This window comes from Colletes gigas, unplaced genomic scaffold (genome assembly GCF_013123115.1).
Source record: "Colletes gigas isolate AHSC1104 unplaced genomic scaffold, ASM1312311v1 Colletes_gigas_Sc00001, whole genome shotgun sequence".
NCBI lineage: Eukaryota > Metazoa > Arthropoda > Insecta > Hymenoptera > Colletidae > Colletes > Colletes gigas.
In genome coordinates, this window is record NW_025106630.1 from 1,198,629 (window position 1) to 1,215,955 (window position 17,327).

The 17,327-nt window shown below is 36.3% G+C and overlaps 1 protein-coding gene across 1 annotated transcript; it reads right to left on the reverse strand.

Moving 5' to 3' along the window:
• Positions 1–6,047: 6,047 nt before the first annotated feature.
• Positions 6,048–16,819, reverse strand: LOC122396151 (UDP-glucosyltransferase 2-like). Its single transcript, XM_043394304.1, has 4 exons — positions 16,197–16,819; positions 14,745–15,175; positions 6,907–7,126; positions 6,048–6,324 (listed from the first exon to the last, which is right to left on the reverse strand). The coding sequence occupies exons 1-4, from the start codon at positions 16,817–16,819 to the stop codon at positions 6,048–6,050; spliced, it is 1,551 nt and encodes a 516-aa protein (XP_043250239.1).
• Positions 16,820–17,327: the final 508 nt, after the last annotated feature.

The window sequence follows — 17,327 nt, forward strand, 5'->3', positions numbered from 1 at the left end:
TTTGCCAAACGTATGAACAATCATCCTACAACGTCGTAAAAGAGAAAGCAATAGGTTAAATAGAATTTTGAATAAAAATGAAGTATCGTTAAAATTAAATTTTAGAGTCCTTAACATGTACTCAAAAGTTTTAAAATGAAAATATTTTTTATTTTGCAACACATTATGAAATCGTACATAACCGTCGGTAGTTGTCGAAAATTAATTTACAAAAGTATAATCGTACCTCGCGTATCGGTAGATATCCATGTCTCGCAAAAAAATTCGTCCACGTTGAACTCATATAGAATATAATATTTCTATCGAATTGTCAAATTGACAGAATTAACCTATAAACCTATCTAATCTATTCCTACTGATTAGCGAAATATTTTGCCAGCATTCCACTGTTAATAAAGTGTTATGCAATAGTGTGAAACTTCAGTTAAATAAATCATTCAGACAAATGTTTTATTTTCAATATTTTTACAAAATGTAATTTTGTTTATCAGGGAGTTTATAAAGCTAAACGTTAAAATGGATTTTACGTTGCAGAGTTTAATGTAATATTATTAGGTAAAAGATTCATTTTATTAAAGGGTAAAAAAATGCATTCGTTCTGTAAATTCGTATTAAATGCTTAAATTTATTACAGTGCAATTTAATTATTTTAACAATTTGTAATAAAAATTTGGTAAGATGATACCATTTTCACAGAGGAAAATAAATTTAACATTTACACGTACGTACATATATCGAAAATCGAAGATCGAAGTATATGTCATGATAAATAAAAATAAAATATAGAACTCGTAAAAATGCTTACGACCTACTATTAAACAAGGTCGATGAAGTATTCTTGTTTTGTTGCGTATATACAAAATTTATAATGATTAAAAAATACATATTTGTAACCCGGAGAATGCACTCGCTTCCTTGCATCCCCTTAGATGCGTTACCGTGTTACTGGTTCCCAACCTGTGGGTCACGACCCTCGAGAGGGTCATGAAGAATCTTCCAGGGGGTCGCGAACGTTATTTTTAGTTGGAATCATTTTTATAAAAAATTTCATCGCGAAAATTTAAAAAAATTAAATAAAAGCCCTTCGTGTGCATCATGACGTAAGAGCTTCAACAGGCACTCATCTGATAAGTTTAAAGCTGCTTCCACAGTTGCAAGTACAACATTATATTTCAATAAAATTTAAATTAATTTTAGCATTAGGTTAAAATTACATTTTGAATTACTTATTTTTAATATGTTTCCTTCTTATATTAATATCTTTCAGCGAAGGGGATGCCATAGTTTGGTTATCATAAAAGACTCGATAAGGTTCGAAAACACTGCAACATCGGAAAAATAAATTGAAAGTTGAAAGAATTTGTAATCCCCATGAATACCAAATTTCGTGTTTCTGCTGATACATAGTTCGTATTCCGAATCCAAGAATTCCCCTGACGAAGATAAATGACAAATTTATTAATTGAGCTTGCGGAATTATTCTATTCACGAATCCAAGTGCGCCTCGACGTTCAGGTGAGACTAAACAGGAGCGCTCATCCACGGATGAGAGCAAGAGGCTCATTAGACGCAGTCCACCCTCTTTCTGTTGTTTCTTGTTGTTGCGGAATGACGAAAAAGAAAGCCCGAGACGCGGTTAATGAGCACGGTAGAAAACGAACACGTCGAGTTTTCGTAAACCGGGCGCCTCGACAAAAATAACGTTGCACGAATTGCTTCGCTATTGAAACAACATGGTTAATTAGGAAACCGATGCAGCCTTTATTAATTCAAACCTGGCGTTAACAATTGAAAAACACAGCAACCATTGCGTTTCATATACTTTTAATTGAAGTGTGAAGTCGACTTCATTAGTGGTTCAAAGCTGGCTAGAGACAATTTATTCTGAATTCATTTTTTTGAAACAATAACGCTTGCTTTGTCCCGCTCCTGCTGCAAACCTTTTAAAGCTCTGTCGCCTTCACGACGGTTCGTCCCTTGGAAGGGATTAAGGTGCAACATGATATAAGCACAGGTCTGGATTACCTTACTAAAGTCGTATTGTACAATATAATAAGCATAAAAGGAATTTTCTTCAAATATATACAGAGCATGTAGCTACAGGTGCCAAAAACATTTAATGGTGTTTTTACACGACGTATAAAATGAAAATCAAGAACGACAAAATTGCCTTTGGCCCTTTGTGCCCGAGTTATTAATTGCTGAAAATACGCGAGAAGAAATTACACTTTTTTTTTATCAATGGAAAACAGTTTGTTGGATCGTTTTATGTGCAATTTTATTTTTTTTAAATATTTATTCAAAACAGCCTTTAATATTTGTACAAATAACAAATATGCATATCAAATACCAAAAAACAAAAATCGTACACTGAATTTGCTCAAAATCAAATCAAATATGTACTCGTGTCCGTTGGCTAAATGAATTTTGATTAAATATATATTATATAGATTAGATTTTGAATAGATAACGTAAAAATTTATTACGCGTCTATAATATAATACCTGGTCAAATGAAACGAAATTTAGAAGGCTGATCGCGATTGCATCCTGCAAAAAGTAAAACTTTCATTAGAAATATGAAAACCCTAGAGAGATTGGTACGTCCCAAAATTGAGAGGTCTGGTTACTTTTTATTGGATTTTTCTGCGCCACAGAGCATGAAAAAATCGAGTTGATTAACGTGAAATATCCGGAGGACTGTTCAGCATCTGTAGCATTTATCATCACAAATGCAATCTTTCTTTGTCCACTTCGCTTTGATCTCGCCTATCAAAGTAATTCTTCGCTATGATAAATTATTTTAACGTGAAGTTCTTTTCAGGAGACTCTTTTCCTACCTCCCTATAAGTTCATTTGGGTAATTGAAGAATGTAAACATTTTGCACTGGGAATCTATCAAAGCACAGAGGGACACTCTCGGCTCGATATTCTTTTCCTTTAGTTATTACTCTGATGCATTTAAGTCTTTCATTCGATAACATGCAGCATGACTAAATAAGTAATACGTGCAAGCGTCAGAGAACAATGGAGATGCTTTTAAATAAATTGTATTTGCGAGTTTCATGCATTTTGTCTCGTTTAAAAGAATATCAATTGGTCAAAGAGCTATTGAATCGTTCGTGAAAATATTATTCGACAAAAGCAGTGAAATAGTGCTTCAGTTCGTTGTTACACAAAAGATAAAAGGCGAAAAATAATGAATACCATAAATAAGTTAGAGAATCATTGATAAGTCGAGTAAGAGATACTTTTTCTGTATAAAACACATGGAAAAGTAACAAAAACGAAATATCGTATTTATATTTTTTTTTCTTGAAGTAAGGTTACTTAAAAAAATTGTTATAAAATTAAATGAGTATGTTAAAACTTAAAACATTCTGTTTATAATCTCTACGCCCACGGCATGGTAGCATTTTTTCTCGGTTGAAGTTCTATTTCGAGAAATATTTGTTGCCGTTGCATACAATACCTGCAACAGCAAGAATAAAAAATAATTTGTAACGTCTAACAAAGCAAAGCACGTTTGAATTTAATTACGGAAGGACGACAAAGCTGTACCCTTTGCACTCTTATTTAAGTTAATCGCGTTTAACATTTATTTTCTATTAATTTCCAACATAAACGTTTAACGTGAGCACGATCTTGCAAAGCATTAATGCAATTCTCTTTAAAAAATTCTCAAACACGAATTGCTCGATCGACGCTGAGAATCTGTAACTTCCTTAGGGACGAATTACTTTTAAAATAAATGAAAATTGAAACCGATATCCATTTATTCGCCGATATTTGTTCTCAAGAAAGTAAATTAAATGAATTTCACGGTGCATTTATAGAGAAAAAGGGTAAATACTTTATTCGATTTCATTCGAAGTCGCGAAAGGGGACATGATATTCCCCCAATTTACAACTACGGTTTTATTCCCCCAACGAGAAACGCGCTGGGCTTTTCCGGTTTCCTGTTTTTGCTACTCCACGTCCGCGCATTCATAATAAAGCGCGAGTGATATAACGCTGGAATATGCAAAAGCTTCTTTTCGCGGTGTAAGGCGACTCTTATAACTAGTATAACGACGTTTTCTCTTCTTTGTTAGAGCAACTAAAATTCTAAGGCCACGGTCGGGGCTGCGTTTAAATGCACGCTCTACGCCAAAAACGAACTTACCAAATGAATACATTAAATCAATGGAAACGCGACGAAGACGATTATTCAAGTTGATGCAGATACTTGAACCGTAAATCGTTTTCGGTTTGTTCAACAGTGCTGTTTATTTACAGTGGCTTTTGCTCGAAATCGTCGCCCATCCGTGGCTTTCTATCGTGTAATATGGTAAATAAAATGTTGTAATTAACTTTTTTAAAACACTGTGCTCGCTGCAGTATTATTTAATTTGCCTTTCAACGATTTCTCGGTGACGTCTTACAAAATTTCTTGAAAACCTGTCTTATCTAAGATGCAGTATCGGATTACTTGACTCTGTCGTGTCATTCAGGCATAATTGACTCGGTTGCTACGAATAAAATATTACTCGTTATCGCCATTACTCGATAACATTTCGATAATAATTCAGCGATGTGAGCTTATTTTTTGGTAAATGCAAAAATTTTCAACGTGGAAATGTTGGATGATTATTTAAAACCATTTTGGGATTAATGAAAAGACCTGATGTTTAGGCATGCTAACGTAGAAGAGCATACTAGTGCCTAGCCGATATTGGTTTCACGAAAATAATATTCCTCTCTTAAATTAGCGTCCATATTCTCTTGACATGCGCCTCGTTGAGAATTTATGAGGAATATTAATTTGAAAACGTGGAGGAATTAAGAATTAAGAGCTCCAATTATTTAATATTGGGGCAGCATTGAAGAAAGTTCAATGAAAAATCTGTGAAATAGTGTAAAGACTAAAACTTGATATGTTATTTGGAAATAGGGCGAGTAAAGTTTAAAAATGCACATTCGAATATGTTTGATTTCGAATAATTTAAACGAGATGTGTTCACATTTCAAAGAACAAAATCTGTCAGTGGTAATTGGATTTGAAACATGTGTACCAGCAGGAACCAATGAAACATATTATGCAGTGTGTATATGTTACGCATCAAACTGTGAAATTAATTTTTGCACCTGCCAGATTACAAAAATAAATTTCAACGATTTTCCGACTACGTACAAAGAGATTGAACATACATTATGACATTACGGATAAGTTCATATTTGAGTACTAAATAATATGTTAAGGAAAATGATTTAACTGCATTAATATTTTAGAATAAATTGAAGATATTTACAGAATAATGCGAAAAAATTCGTCGCGGCGCATCGTGATTTTTCCAGAATTTTTCAATTCCATCTTATTAGATCTTTTCATCGTAAATGCATGTAGAAATATTGGGATTGTAGGAAATATTTGACGGAATTCTAATTTTAATTTATTTTCGAGGGGATAGTTGTTTTTAATTTCGATGAAAAAATTAGGAAAAATTTGTTGTCTCGTAAATCGATAGTTCGAAATTTACAGAGTACAGCAGTATTTGATTTTTGGTGGATTTGAAAAATTGTGAAAGTTACGAAGGCTTGAAGATTACGGTGCATAAAGAGAGCAAGTATACCCAGCATGGCTCGAATAGACGTCAGTCGAACTTTAAACACGTTTTACTCGAAATTACATTTTTCAGAAAAGTGGGTGGGAGTAACTCGGATAATAATAGTCGAACTGACTTCATCTTTGAAGGAAATCTTTTACTTTTAGCTTTACAATCTTTTTTATACTTTTGCATAAAGCAAAGTTTGACTCGAAAGAATTGAATTTTTAAATTATTGTAGTTCGACGCAACAAAAACACATTTAGTATTATAAAAATAAGCCACATAAGTGGTACAAAAACTCTGGTTTGTGGATTGTATCGTTCGCGTGAAATAAATTCCGCATAGTGCTTACTTTTTAACAGACAAAGGGCTATAAATGTTTATATGCAGAGAGTACATAAGAAATTATGCAGTGTAAATTATACAAATCCCGTACAAAAATAAAACAGTATTTTAGTGATCACTTCGTTTTCTTTTCACGATCTATGGTCCTTGTTCGACACAAAATCAACTTCAATAATTTATATACGATCCAAACGATAAGCAGTATCGGTATTGTGATTACGAATATCACATCCAGTAACAGATATTGATACCACGACAAATTTGAAGCTTCTGTCTTCAGGGAATTCGATCCGTGACGAATTAAATATTCTATCCAATAGGTGGCTTCCTCCAATGGTGGAATCGGTCGATCTTTGAACTGCAGAGAAGCTTTCTGTGCTGCTTCCTTATAGCTGCGAATCAGACGATATTCTTTAGAAAATTGTACATAAAAGAAGAAAATCTCGAAATAAATTCAGACGTGTTAACTTTTTAAATTGAGCAACATTAAATACTTTTCAAATATCAAAACGTATTTTACGGAGAATGTTAAACGAGCTATAATCCAGATTACGAAGAAAATCACGATGCTATAAATAAAGTAATGCGTCCGTTTCAATTAATGGTGACCTTACAAAATAATCTTCTAAGGATTAGAACAGAGTAAAATTTAATGGCGATAACGTTCCAACGAACGCGTGAATCACGAAGTAATACCAGAATCATTATCATAATTATTTTGGCGGATAATCTGGCATAAAATAAAACCGCGAAACGTTTAAAATTCAATGTAGATATTCCCGGTGGTTATCGTGGTACTATTGCTCGGCGAATATAGATAGTACAAACGATTTGGTGCACCAGTCTCTGTCTCTCTCTTTTTTCTTTCTCTTTCTCTCTCTCTCTATTTTAATCTCTCCAACCTTCATCGTCCTTCCTATCGTTATCTGAACCACGAAATTTCCATTTGTAGGAAGAACGGAGCTTCTAATTACCTCTTGTTCACGAGAAGTTCGCTCAAAGCGTTCGATATTCGTTCGTATGAAAGTTGACTGAAATCCAGCTGCAAAGCCAATCCTTTTTTCACGAAGTAGGCCATGTTTGAGAACTGATCTCCGAACAGGGGTATCCCGAGGATCGGTACCCCGCAATAAACTGCCTCTTGGGTCCCCAGCAATCCGCCGTGCGAGATGAACAGATGTACATTCGGGTGACCTGGTAATTTTCAAAATGTGATTTTGTATATTTATTCCCTTTGGCATGATTCGACAGGCAAGAACGTATAAAATATCGCATTAAATCATGGAAAAGATATCTTCGAGCGTTTGGAAAAAATAATTTCGATGTCTATCGCTCTACGGAACAAGGAGTCACAATATCTTAATGAGGCTCGATTTATTTTATGTAGCTACTTAATTAATAGTAAAATTCGCATAATAATTTAACGAGGTACTCCAACAAGCATTGGTAATTTTATCGACAAGATTTCGGATCCCATTTGCGCGTCTAAATCAATTACTTCAGTTGCGATCGTTTGCATGCAAAGTGATCCGACTGCTAACAGCATACGAAATGGAACCTACAGGTAACGCACGTGCAAATTTGGACCTATCCCAAGATTTAACTCAGACCTAAGTTAGGTTTCACCTACCCCTAATTCACACATTATTCTCATCTCATAATTCGGTCTATATTTCGGTGTAGCAAATTCTCAAATCATACGGAGCACTATAACGTTCCATACGTGACACGCATACTTAATGCGCGTGTTAATAGCGACGTTGTTAAAATACATTGCAGTTTAGAGACAATTTAGTAATGCTTAAGTACTTCACTAACGTATTATAAAGAAATCTTGTGTAACGCAAATGTATACTTACTACGCAAACCTATTGATCATTTGGGAATAATTTTCATTCAGAGATATAAGTTTAATAAATTTCAAATTAATATTTATATTTGGGTTGCTGTAATTTTTAGATTATCGGTATTGAAAAACTGGATACCTTTCTTAATTCCTATAAACCACCTATTACTAAATTTTGTTACTGATATTAAGTACATATATTTATAATTGACTACATATGACGTTAAGAATTTATTGATTATTTTTTATTGAAATTAAAAAAGAAAATGATCAGTCAAGTTCTAAGGTTTTATTTTGTTTTTCGTTTTCCGATCATAGCGGTCCGTTCATCGAATTTCGAGGATTATTCTGCTCGTAAAGTGTTTCGCCTATGCATGCTAATAGCTAAATTACAATCGACGTACTTTTTAGTATGCTAAATTCGGCGATTACTGTCGCCTGGTACTAAACAGTATTATTCAAAACAAACGACACGACGTGTAATAATGAGGAAAAGGGGGATCAATATTTGAACAAATTGGTCTGAGGATTATTTAACGTTAATGCATACTTTAAATCAGTTTGACGCAATTTCGGGCTTCAATATCCGGATACATAAATGGGGTTGTCGATTATACCGGGGAGCGTGTTATTGTCTCGTTGATACAAGCACAGACGCATGTTATGGATTATTGGCTCGCAAGGGGGCCGAGAGACACGATGGGCAAACCTCTGAAAAATTCGAATTTCAAATGTTAACTGTAATCTTGCATACACGGATCGACAGAACGAGACCATCGATAGACCGGGAGTATCATTTTTCTATGAAGAATTTCATTGTTGAATAAATGTGCTCTGAGTTATTTTAATTTTAAATTCTGGGTTTCATTTCGTAGTGTTTTAACACTTTGACTGCCACGTTATCCATATATATAAAATGACTTTTCACTTTGGAACTAAAATAATTCATTCTCAAGCTGAAATGTTAAAACAAATAAATTTGAATATGATTCATAAATTTTAGTGAAGTTACAAACATAAGTACTGAGACAAATTTTAAGTTATATAATTTACTATTGTCGAAAATAAATATGAAAGAAAATATTCTGAATGTTACGATAACAAGAATAAACTACTATTATAAAATAATTTCAACTCGCGTATTGAAATGTTCCTTGAGACAGAATTATTTAAAATTCTAGAATATTCATATTTGAATATGACGTACTAGAAGACCAATTCTAGAAATAATCACTACTTAAGAATTAATTTCACCCATGAATTTAAAAGGTCTGTATTTATTAAATAATATGGTTCAAAAAACCAATAAAATTTTAATGTCACTGACTTCTGCGATATCCGAAATCCTATTCACACTTTAATAAATAAAGCTTATAACAATTTCATTTTCAATTAATTTCTTCGAGTGCTGGAACAATATATAAGTACTGCTGTCGAATTTCTATAAGAATGATATATTTATTCAAATCTTAACAAATGATATTCGTGCAAATAAACGTTTACCAATTAATATTTACGGTTTTAATATTTGTAAAAGCGTAAAGCTTTTGCAGCAATAACGAAGTAATATTGGTAAAAACTTATTTTCATAAATATGGGTTGAAGTATCAATATTATTCTTCGTATGTTTACACTCGTCACAAATGTGTAACGTAAAATTAATATGCGCAGCAAACTGAAAATTGTGTAGAGAATAAATTATTGCTTTACTTTGATGTTTTTAATTAAAAGTAAATGAAAAATACTACAACAAAAGATGCAGTAATTGTCAAATATTCCCTATCAGAACATTAAACTAATAGTATCTAGCAATTTGGAGAAAATTGTTAACGTTAACACGTCAAGAAATGTTTACAATTCGACAAATTCTTTATGGAAGAAAAATAAAATTGGCTGGAAGGTTCGTTGCATTTTGTGATGAATTTTTGAAGGTTGCAATCAATTTTTCCAATAATATATAACCAATTTAAAGTATGCAGTGAAACTCGGGACATTCTAAGAAATTTTTAAAACATATTGAAATTACGTGCTCAATTTTGATAATGTATCAGAATCACAGGATGCACAGGTCGTGAAGTATATTATTGAAGCTGCAAAATTGTCGATGATTACAGTGGGAGAATCGACTTAAGCTGTAAGAGACAAAGTTTCTCAATACTAAATCCTTGCAGCACGCAGGTGGAACAAATACAAACGAACACACGTTTAGTACGGAATATGTACTGCAAAAGTTTATATAAGCTTGCGACAAAGGGTCTCTTGTTCGTGATATGAATTTAAGATTACGAGCCTTGGAGGCAAAGGACCAAAATCCAGGTGGACCTACCGGGATTCGAGACAAATAAATGGAGGATTTGGAAATTCAAGACTCTGCATAGAACTCTGTCCCAAGAGACGTGATCTTAAAATACTCGCGAGCTACAAAATATCGTGGAATCGTTTGTTAGATTCTTTCGTAGAACAGAACTGAGGCGGCACAGATTTTGATGAGCTTTCGTACGATCAGTTCCTTGGGGATCCATAGATTCTGCCAATAAGAAAGACTCACGAGAAGACATTCTAGGGCCAACTGGTTTCTTTTACGACTTGGATAACGAACAGAGTTATTCCAAGTCCAATAACCACTGGTGGTGATGGAACCAGGGGTCAGAAACAATGTTCGTGATCTACGAACCAGGAGACCATAGACCAACAGACTACTCTAAGTGTCTGAACACGATTGTGTGTGAAAGATAGCCTAACGCAGAAAGTTCTAACACTGTATACGTTTCGATAAGCAAACACTTTGTCCAGTCTTATCGTAGTCAAGGTTGGCTGAGACCTTCGAAAAGTTTTTTTAGACGCATCGATTTCGAGCTCTGCAACAGTTTGCTCTTGAACCGAGACAAGAAGTCAGTTTCGATTCCTTTAAAGTTGCATTGTACAACCAGTTGCTCGTGACCTACATGGTTTCTGGAACCGATTGATGCATGTATAAGTATAAAAGTTGCGCGAGTTAAATAAGTTTTCGAGACACTGGTTCTCAGAGTCTTCTTCAACCAGGCGTTCATAATCTTGCATTCCTCCCATAGTTTTATTTATTTTAAACAGTGTTGGACGTAATAGTTATTAAAATGGTACAGGACATTTCGATTATTCATCGTACAAGGAAGTCATTCTGACGAACAATTTTAATCCACGCCCTGTATAATATAATATGGGTTTTTCTTATCAGCGTATCTCGTGTACTTCTAATTATTATGTTCACCTGTTGCTTATTTCGAGCTGTTATTTATGATATTTACTCTCTACCCCGACCACCTTTTTCATATGTGCCTTCAGCTGTTTGTTTTCATCTGGTCATAATATTTGTTATTCTTCTCCTTTATTCATTTGTATCTCTACTTTTCTATTCTCTATATACATTTTACTTTAATTTCGTTGCTCATGAACTCTGCAAAAGCAGAATCGAGTTTTATTTTTCGTCCTCGTGCTTACTCTGTATTTTTAGCTAAATGCTCCTAGGGGGATCTTATCCCAAAGCGTGTAATAAATAACCGTTCTGTCTCCCAAGTTTGTTTTACGGATATTCAACTCTTTCTACCATTTCTGCGAGCACCGTACAATCTTAAATCTTTGGATAATTAGATCACTGTAGCTATTCTGGTACGATAATAAATTTATAAAAGGAACCAATGCATTTTGCATAGTCTTGCATTGTGATGTTCGTGGCACGTGACTTTAGCTATACGTGTTTTATCCAACTCGTATGTGTCACTCGATGGATCTACATATAATGTACTTGAATAGAGTAAAACATGTACAGGGTGTTCGACCACCCCTGGGAAGTTTAATGGAACTTTATAGAAAAGTTGTCTAATACCTTTTTATAGGTACCCATGAACTCTATTCCAGAAAAAAGTTTCATTGAAATATTTTCTCTATTGTAGGAGTTATGGACGTTTGACTATTCGACCATTTTTATGGAGTTTTTCTTACTTTACGGGGTCAAGGACCACCTTTTTCAATATTGTTAGAATTTCTACATATTCATCACTAAAATACGCATTGTTTGCCGTTTGAAACATTAAAATCCTCCAATCCGTTCAGAAGTTATGACGTTTTAAAGTTACGCAAGAAAGGACAATGTTAAGTCATAGAGGGGTTTACTGACCCAAGAGCGTACAGCATATGCTATACACCGTTGGAAAGGTCTCGCCAAGGCGAATCGACTGATACCATTTTTAACTTCGATATCAGATGGGATAATGTCGAAAAATGGCCTCAAAGTTCGAGATTTTGCGGTTTTGAACAAAAGAAACCGGTAGTAAAAGCCCATCCGGCCCGAGGGACCTCGAGTAGGCACCTGAGGAAAAACCGAGGGGTGTAAGCGATACTCTAGCAGATTGGGACGGCAAATGTGCCCCACCACCTTCATTTCAGTATTCAGACTAATGCGTCACTTACAATAGAGAATGGAGTGACATTTTATTGATTGAACGAAACATAATGATGTGAATACTGAATACTAACCTGCACATTCCCAACTCATACCTGCGAATCGTCTATCATGAATATATTATGTTCATGAAAAACAACTGATCCATTGGCGATTTCGCCCTGGGCATTTGGAACGGGGCCCATGCGGCAAACACAGGCCCAACACGGCACTGAAATGAAGATGGTGGGGCACATTTGCCGTCCCAATCTGCTAGAGTATCGCTTACACCCCTCGGTTTTTCCTCAGGTGCCTACTCGAGGTCCCTCGGGCCGGATGGGCTTTTACTACCGGTTTCTTTTGTTCAAAACCGCAAAATCTCGAACTTTGAGGCCATTTTTCGACATTATCCCATCTGATATCGAAGTTAAAAATGGTATCAGTCGATTCGCCTTGGCGAGACCTTTCCAACGGTGTATAGCATATGCTGTACGCTCTTGGGTCAGTAAACCCCTCTATGACTTAACATTGTCCTTTCGAGTGACATTTCTCGCCTGGAATTATATTTTCGATAAAGAATATTTTCTCGAAAATGGTTAGGAATTCGAGGGTATGTCTATTCACCAAAAATGATTATAATTGACCTCCGCAACTGAAAATAATTTTTTTAGAACGATTTGAAATTTTTTAATTTCGCCGATAAATTTCAGCACGTAAAAGTGCGGAAAGTGCGTAGAATTTCCTGAGTATGTCTATTCACCAAAAATGATTGTAATTGGTCCTCGCAACGGAAAGTAATTTTTCCGTGAAAGATTTCAAATTTTTTAATTTAATTTTTTAATAACTTTTTAACGAAACCTCAATCAAGAAATTAATATTCCTGATTTTCGTCTTATTTTAGCGTCTAGAATCTCTCATTAAAATTTTTCTCCGGGGTGGCCGAACACCGTGTGTAATCTGATCGAAGAGGAAGAAATAACTTTTTAAATAAGTATATTCTCAGATAATAAATATTATAATCGAACGTAATCAGCGTGTTAGGAATATTGTTAAGGATTCTAAAGGAACCTTAACATCGCGAGGTTTATGATACGGACGTGACTTCTCCGCTATTTTTGAGGATTAGGCCTTCAAGACATTTTTACTTGATAAATTAGGATACGGCCATTGAGGAACCTCCAAACTCCACACGGGACTTGGAATCCTTGGAGCTCTTCCTTGCCTCAATAGCGATTGACGTATCGTAAAACCGCGTTGGCACACAGCTGCGGACCACCGGGGTCTCGCGGTCATTGGGTATTCCCAATGTTAATAATAATGCAGCGTTCTCGCTCACTCCTGCATGGTCTACCTGGACACTGGACAGCAGGGTGGGCGGGAATGTTGCAAGATGCAGGAAACGCCCTGCCAAGGTGACAACTTTGAGGATTGGCTTGACCAATCCTCCCACCGGTTCGCGCTGCGCGTTTTCGTCACCTTGGCAGGGGAAACCGAGCTTAGGTTAAGGGTAGTTTTACTTCTTAGCATTAGATTCGTTTGATCGAGCCTTACAAACTCGAGTCGACTCCCCGCAAGTTTAGAATCATTCTTGTGTAATTAAAAAGACCAACGGGCTCTTCCTTGAAGCAACGGGCTTCAAGGTTACCGGTATTTTCCCAAACACCAGTTTGGGTGGTCCTTCGAGAACGGAAAGGGAACACAGTACGGAGCTGTGTAATACGCACGGTCCGCGCACTACGCACTACGGTAGCTTCGCGGCCGAAACAAATATTTTGTAGTCGAATATTCAGGCAGTATTTTACTTTCGGAGAGTTTAAGGGTTGAAGGATAAATCTTGGCATAAAGCATGCACCCTTCTGGGTAGACGCAAGTCAATGCTATTGTTCCGTCCCTCGAAAGGTGAGGAACCAAAACGGTAGACCACCTCATTCATTCTGGAGAAAAACACGTGTATTGTTCTACAGTGAAGACGTTCGCGAGGTACCAGACGAGGGCCGAGTGGCATTTCCGATGCACCCCTATACCTTTTGACTCGCTGAACAATGCAATCGTAAAATGTCACCCTGGCGAGCCGGCTTTGACAACCGGGGCGCGATCAATTCTAGGAATCAGCCCTTTTAATTAGCGAAAACGTTCGGAATATGCTTTGTCACGATGGAAACGTCGATCTTCGTCCCCGTGGAAGAAATCAAAGGGCCAATCACGATCGACCCTGCAATAATCGTCACCGAACGACTCGTCACGAAGAACTCGAAAAGTCTTTGAGAGGGAATTTGAAAAAATTCTTCCACTCCGTTCGTCCGCCGCAGTTAAATTAGTCGTCAAAGAAGATTGGAAAATTTTTGAAAAATCTATATTCGAGCTATTTCATGCAGAATTTTATCTGATTTAACAAACCAGTTGATCAGAACGATAGTGAAACTCGTAACGCGGGGATTATCGAAAATTCAACGCGAGAACCAGACGCGAGTTTTCTATTATCTCCAGTGGATAATGTTCGTTCGAATGGTTAAACTGGGATATATAAGCATAAAAGAATGTATACGTACACAATACGGAGAGCTGCGGCGCCCATTCGATGCACTTAACGTTCTTGGGCAGCGTGGGCATTTTCCCTCTGGAGCACTTCCACAGTATTTGCTGCGGTACTTGCTCGAATGCTCTGTAAAAGGCAGCAAACACCTGCCTCGGCATGGTGGACATGTCTATTTGCGATCCTAGACTAAAGTAAATAACGCCGTCCTTGCCGTGAGAATCCAGATAATCCTGGAGATCTTTTGGCAGCGGCGGTGGACCTGACATCGGTATATGAATACCGCCGAGCTCCTTATATCCTGGAGCCAGAGGACGCGCTACGCTGACGGCTGGATGTCCGTTTGTCAAGATCAAAGAGATCCTTGATCTCAACGCATCGAAATCAGGCAGATCGTCGCCAAAATGTTTCTTCGCGATCTCGTAGCTAGGCTCGTCGGAGAAAAATCTGCAAAGAAACGGTTAAATCGTAAATGCAATTTTTTACGATAGCTATCAACATTCGATTTGTTTCTATCCTTGAAAGAAATATTTTAACTCGTTGAGTACCAATATATCACTTTTAATCGATGTTTATTTTCTATCTGTACAAAAATACTTTGTTTTGGCATTAAAAAATTTTTTATTGCGTCAGTCTGCTATAAACAGGGCACTGGTACGATACAATGTAAAATAATAAACGACAGTACTGTGATAACCTAAATTAGAATCAGTTTTATTAATCAAAATTTGGGAATGGTCTAAACTAGGAAACTCGAGTAAAGTATTGCTGAATATTTCTTTATAAAACTATAATACATCTCACTCAAGTCTCATCTTTATGTTTTAAGAAATGATACTTTATATAAATTATGTCGTCACTCGATTATTGAGTTAATTTTGTAAAATATTTTACAGAGAGTATTTAAAATCTCAAACTTGTTCGTGTTATTTCATTTGGTTAAGAGTTCACTAAAGGTGGGTATCGATCATTTTCATGGTACTTTGGGCAACCAGAGACTTAAACGCTACGCGAGAATTTAGGAATCAACGCAAACTCTCTCCTAATGTTTAGTTGGAAATGCTTGAAGATTGATTGATCGGGCCTCGCGCAAGTAGGAATGCGCTTCGCAGTGCATAAGTTACTACAAGTTTTGGACGATGCACTTTGAACCCCGTAACTGCACCATCTAAGGGACTGACGACCAAGTTTACTCCTCTTTCTCGACATGCATGAGTTGTGCGTGCTAAGGCGATTAACGGCTACGGCACATAGCACTTTAACTATCTGCAATATCCAAGCGTTTCTCAAACTATTTTGTACCACACTCGTGGAAACAAATCACTTTTTCATTAACTTCGTTAAACTCTAAACCCAATATTTTCCAATTTTGTATCGGAGTCATGCCTCATAAAACTGCCGTAAAATATTTTCAAGTACAGAAAACTCAAAACTCTCAAAAATCTAAAAAATCAATTAAACGTCTCACCTGTAACATAACTTGGCGACCACGATACTTATAAAATTGTTGGTTCTTTCAAGAAGGTTCATTCGGTCCGTAAATTTGCTATAAGAATTGGGAATATAACTGGGGTTCTCGGGATTCCTCAAGATATAGTTGGTCCATGGCAGCTCGTTCGTAGTGACACCCCCGACCACAATGGGTATCTTCAAGACGTGAGCAATGGCCAGAAAACATTCGGAGGCAAAGACCTCGACGATGAATAAGTCGAACTTCTCCTTGGACTGTATTAGCTTCTTCAAATTCGGATGATTCAACACAGGATCGCACAAGCTCACTCCACAGGCATTCAGCATTGTCCTTATATTGTACCATTTATCTTGATCACCGAAATCCATGAACCTTATGGTTCTGACCTGACTTGACACGCTCGAGGCGATACTCACGTCCGTAAAGTTAGACAATGGTGATTTTTGAGGGAAATGAGACACGGAAACAACCTCGTGACCTTTTTCCGCGAGCCTCTTCAGCAGCGGCTCGTACACGTTATAATGGCTTCTACTGTGGAACGGAATTATGGACAAAACTCTGACACCGTCCGTGCCCAGGACCACGCACGCGGTCACGGTTAGTAGAAACAACGAATTCATTGCGACTAGGAAGGAAGAAAACGAGTGAAAAATAGACTACGGACTATAATCGCGGACGACCGTTCGCTGGAAGACAATCGATCGACGCTAACTGAGCGACTGATATGACCGATTATGTGATTATCGTGGCGTTGAGGAACTGTGTCTCGCAACAGGTGTGCGTTACGAGAATGTGAAAACTTTTTAAAAAACTTTATTTACAAAACAACTTACGCACATACCTTAAAAACACTGCAAAAAGTATTCTTGCATCAGAGTTGTCAGATTCAGTTGTTACTTTTACATTTGACTAATCAGTCTTCGTCGCTAGTAATATTCTATTATAGGGAATAAAGAAGCATATTGATCATGTACAAAAAAGAACAGGTTAGAAAATATAGAAGATTGTTCGTTCCAAGGGGACCAACATTTACAATAGCAATTATATTTTATTGTACGGTTAATCTTATTAGTGTATACATATAATCCGAAAAATGAATCAATTGTAATTGGTATGGTTTATAATCTA

Coding starts and splice junctions, on each gene's coding strand:
- LOC122396151 (XM_043394304.1), bottom strand. CDS start 16,819: ATGAATTCGTTGTTTCTACTAACCGTGACCGCGTGCGTGGTCCTGGGC. Junction 15,176..16,196: donor GTCGCCAAGTTATGTTACAG/GTGAGACGTTTA, acceptor GTTTCTTTGCAG/ATTTTTCTCCGACGAGCCTA. Junction 7,127..14,744: donor GCCGCAGCTCTCCGTATTGT/GTACGTATACAT, acceptor GAAAATTACCAG/GTCACCCGAATGTACATCTG.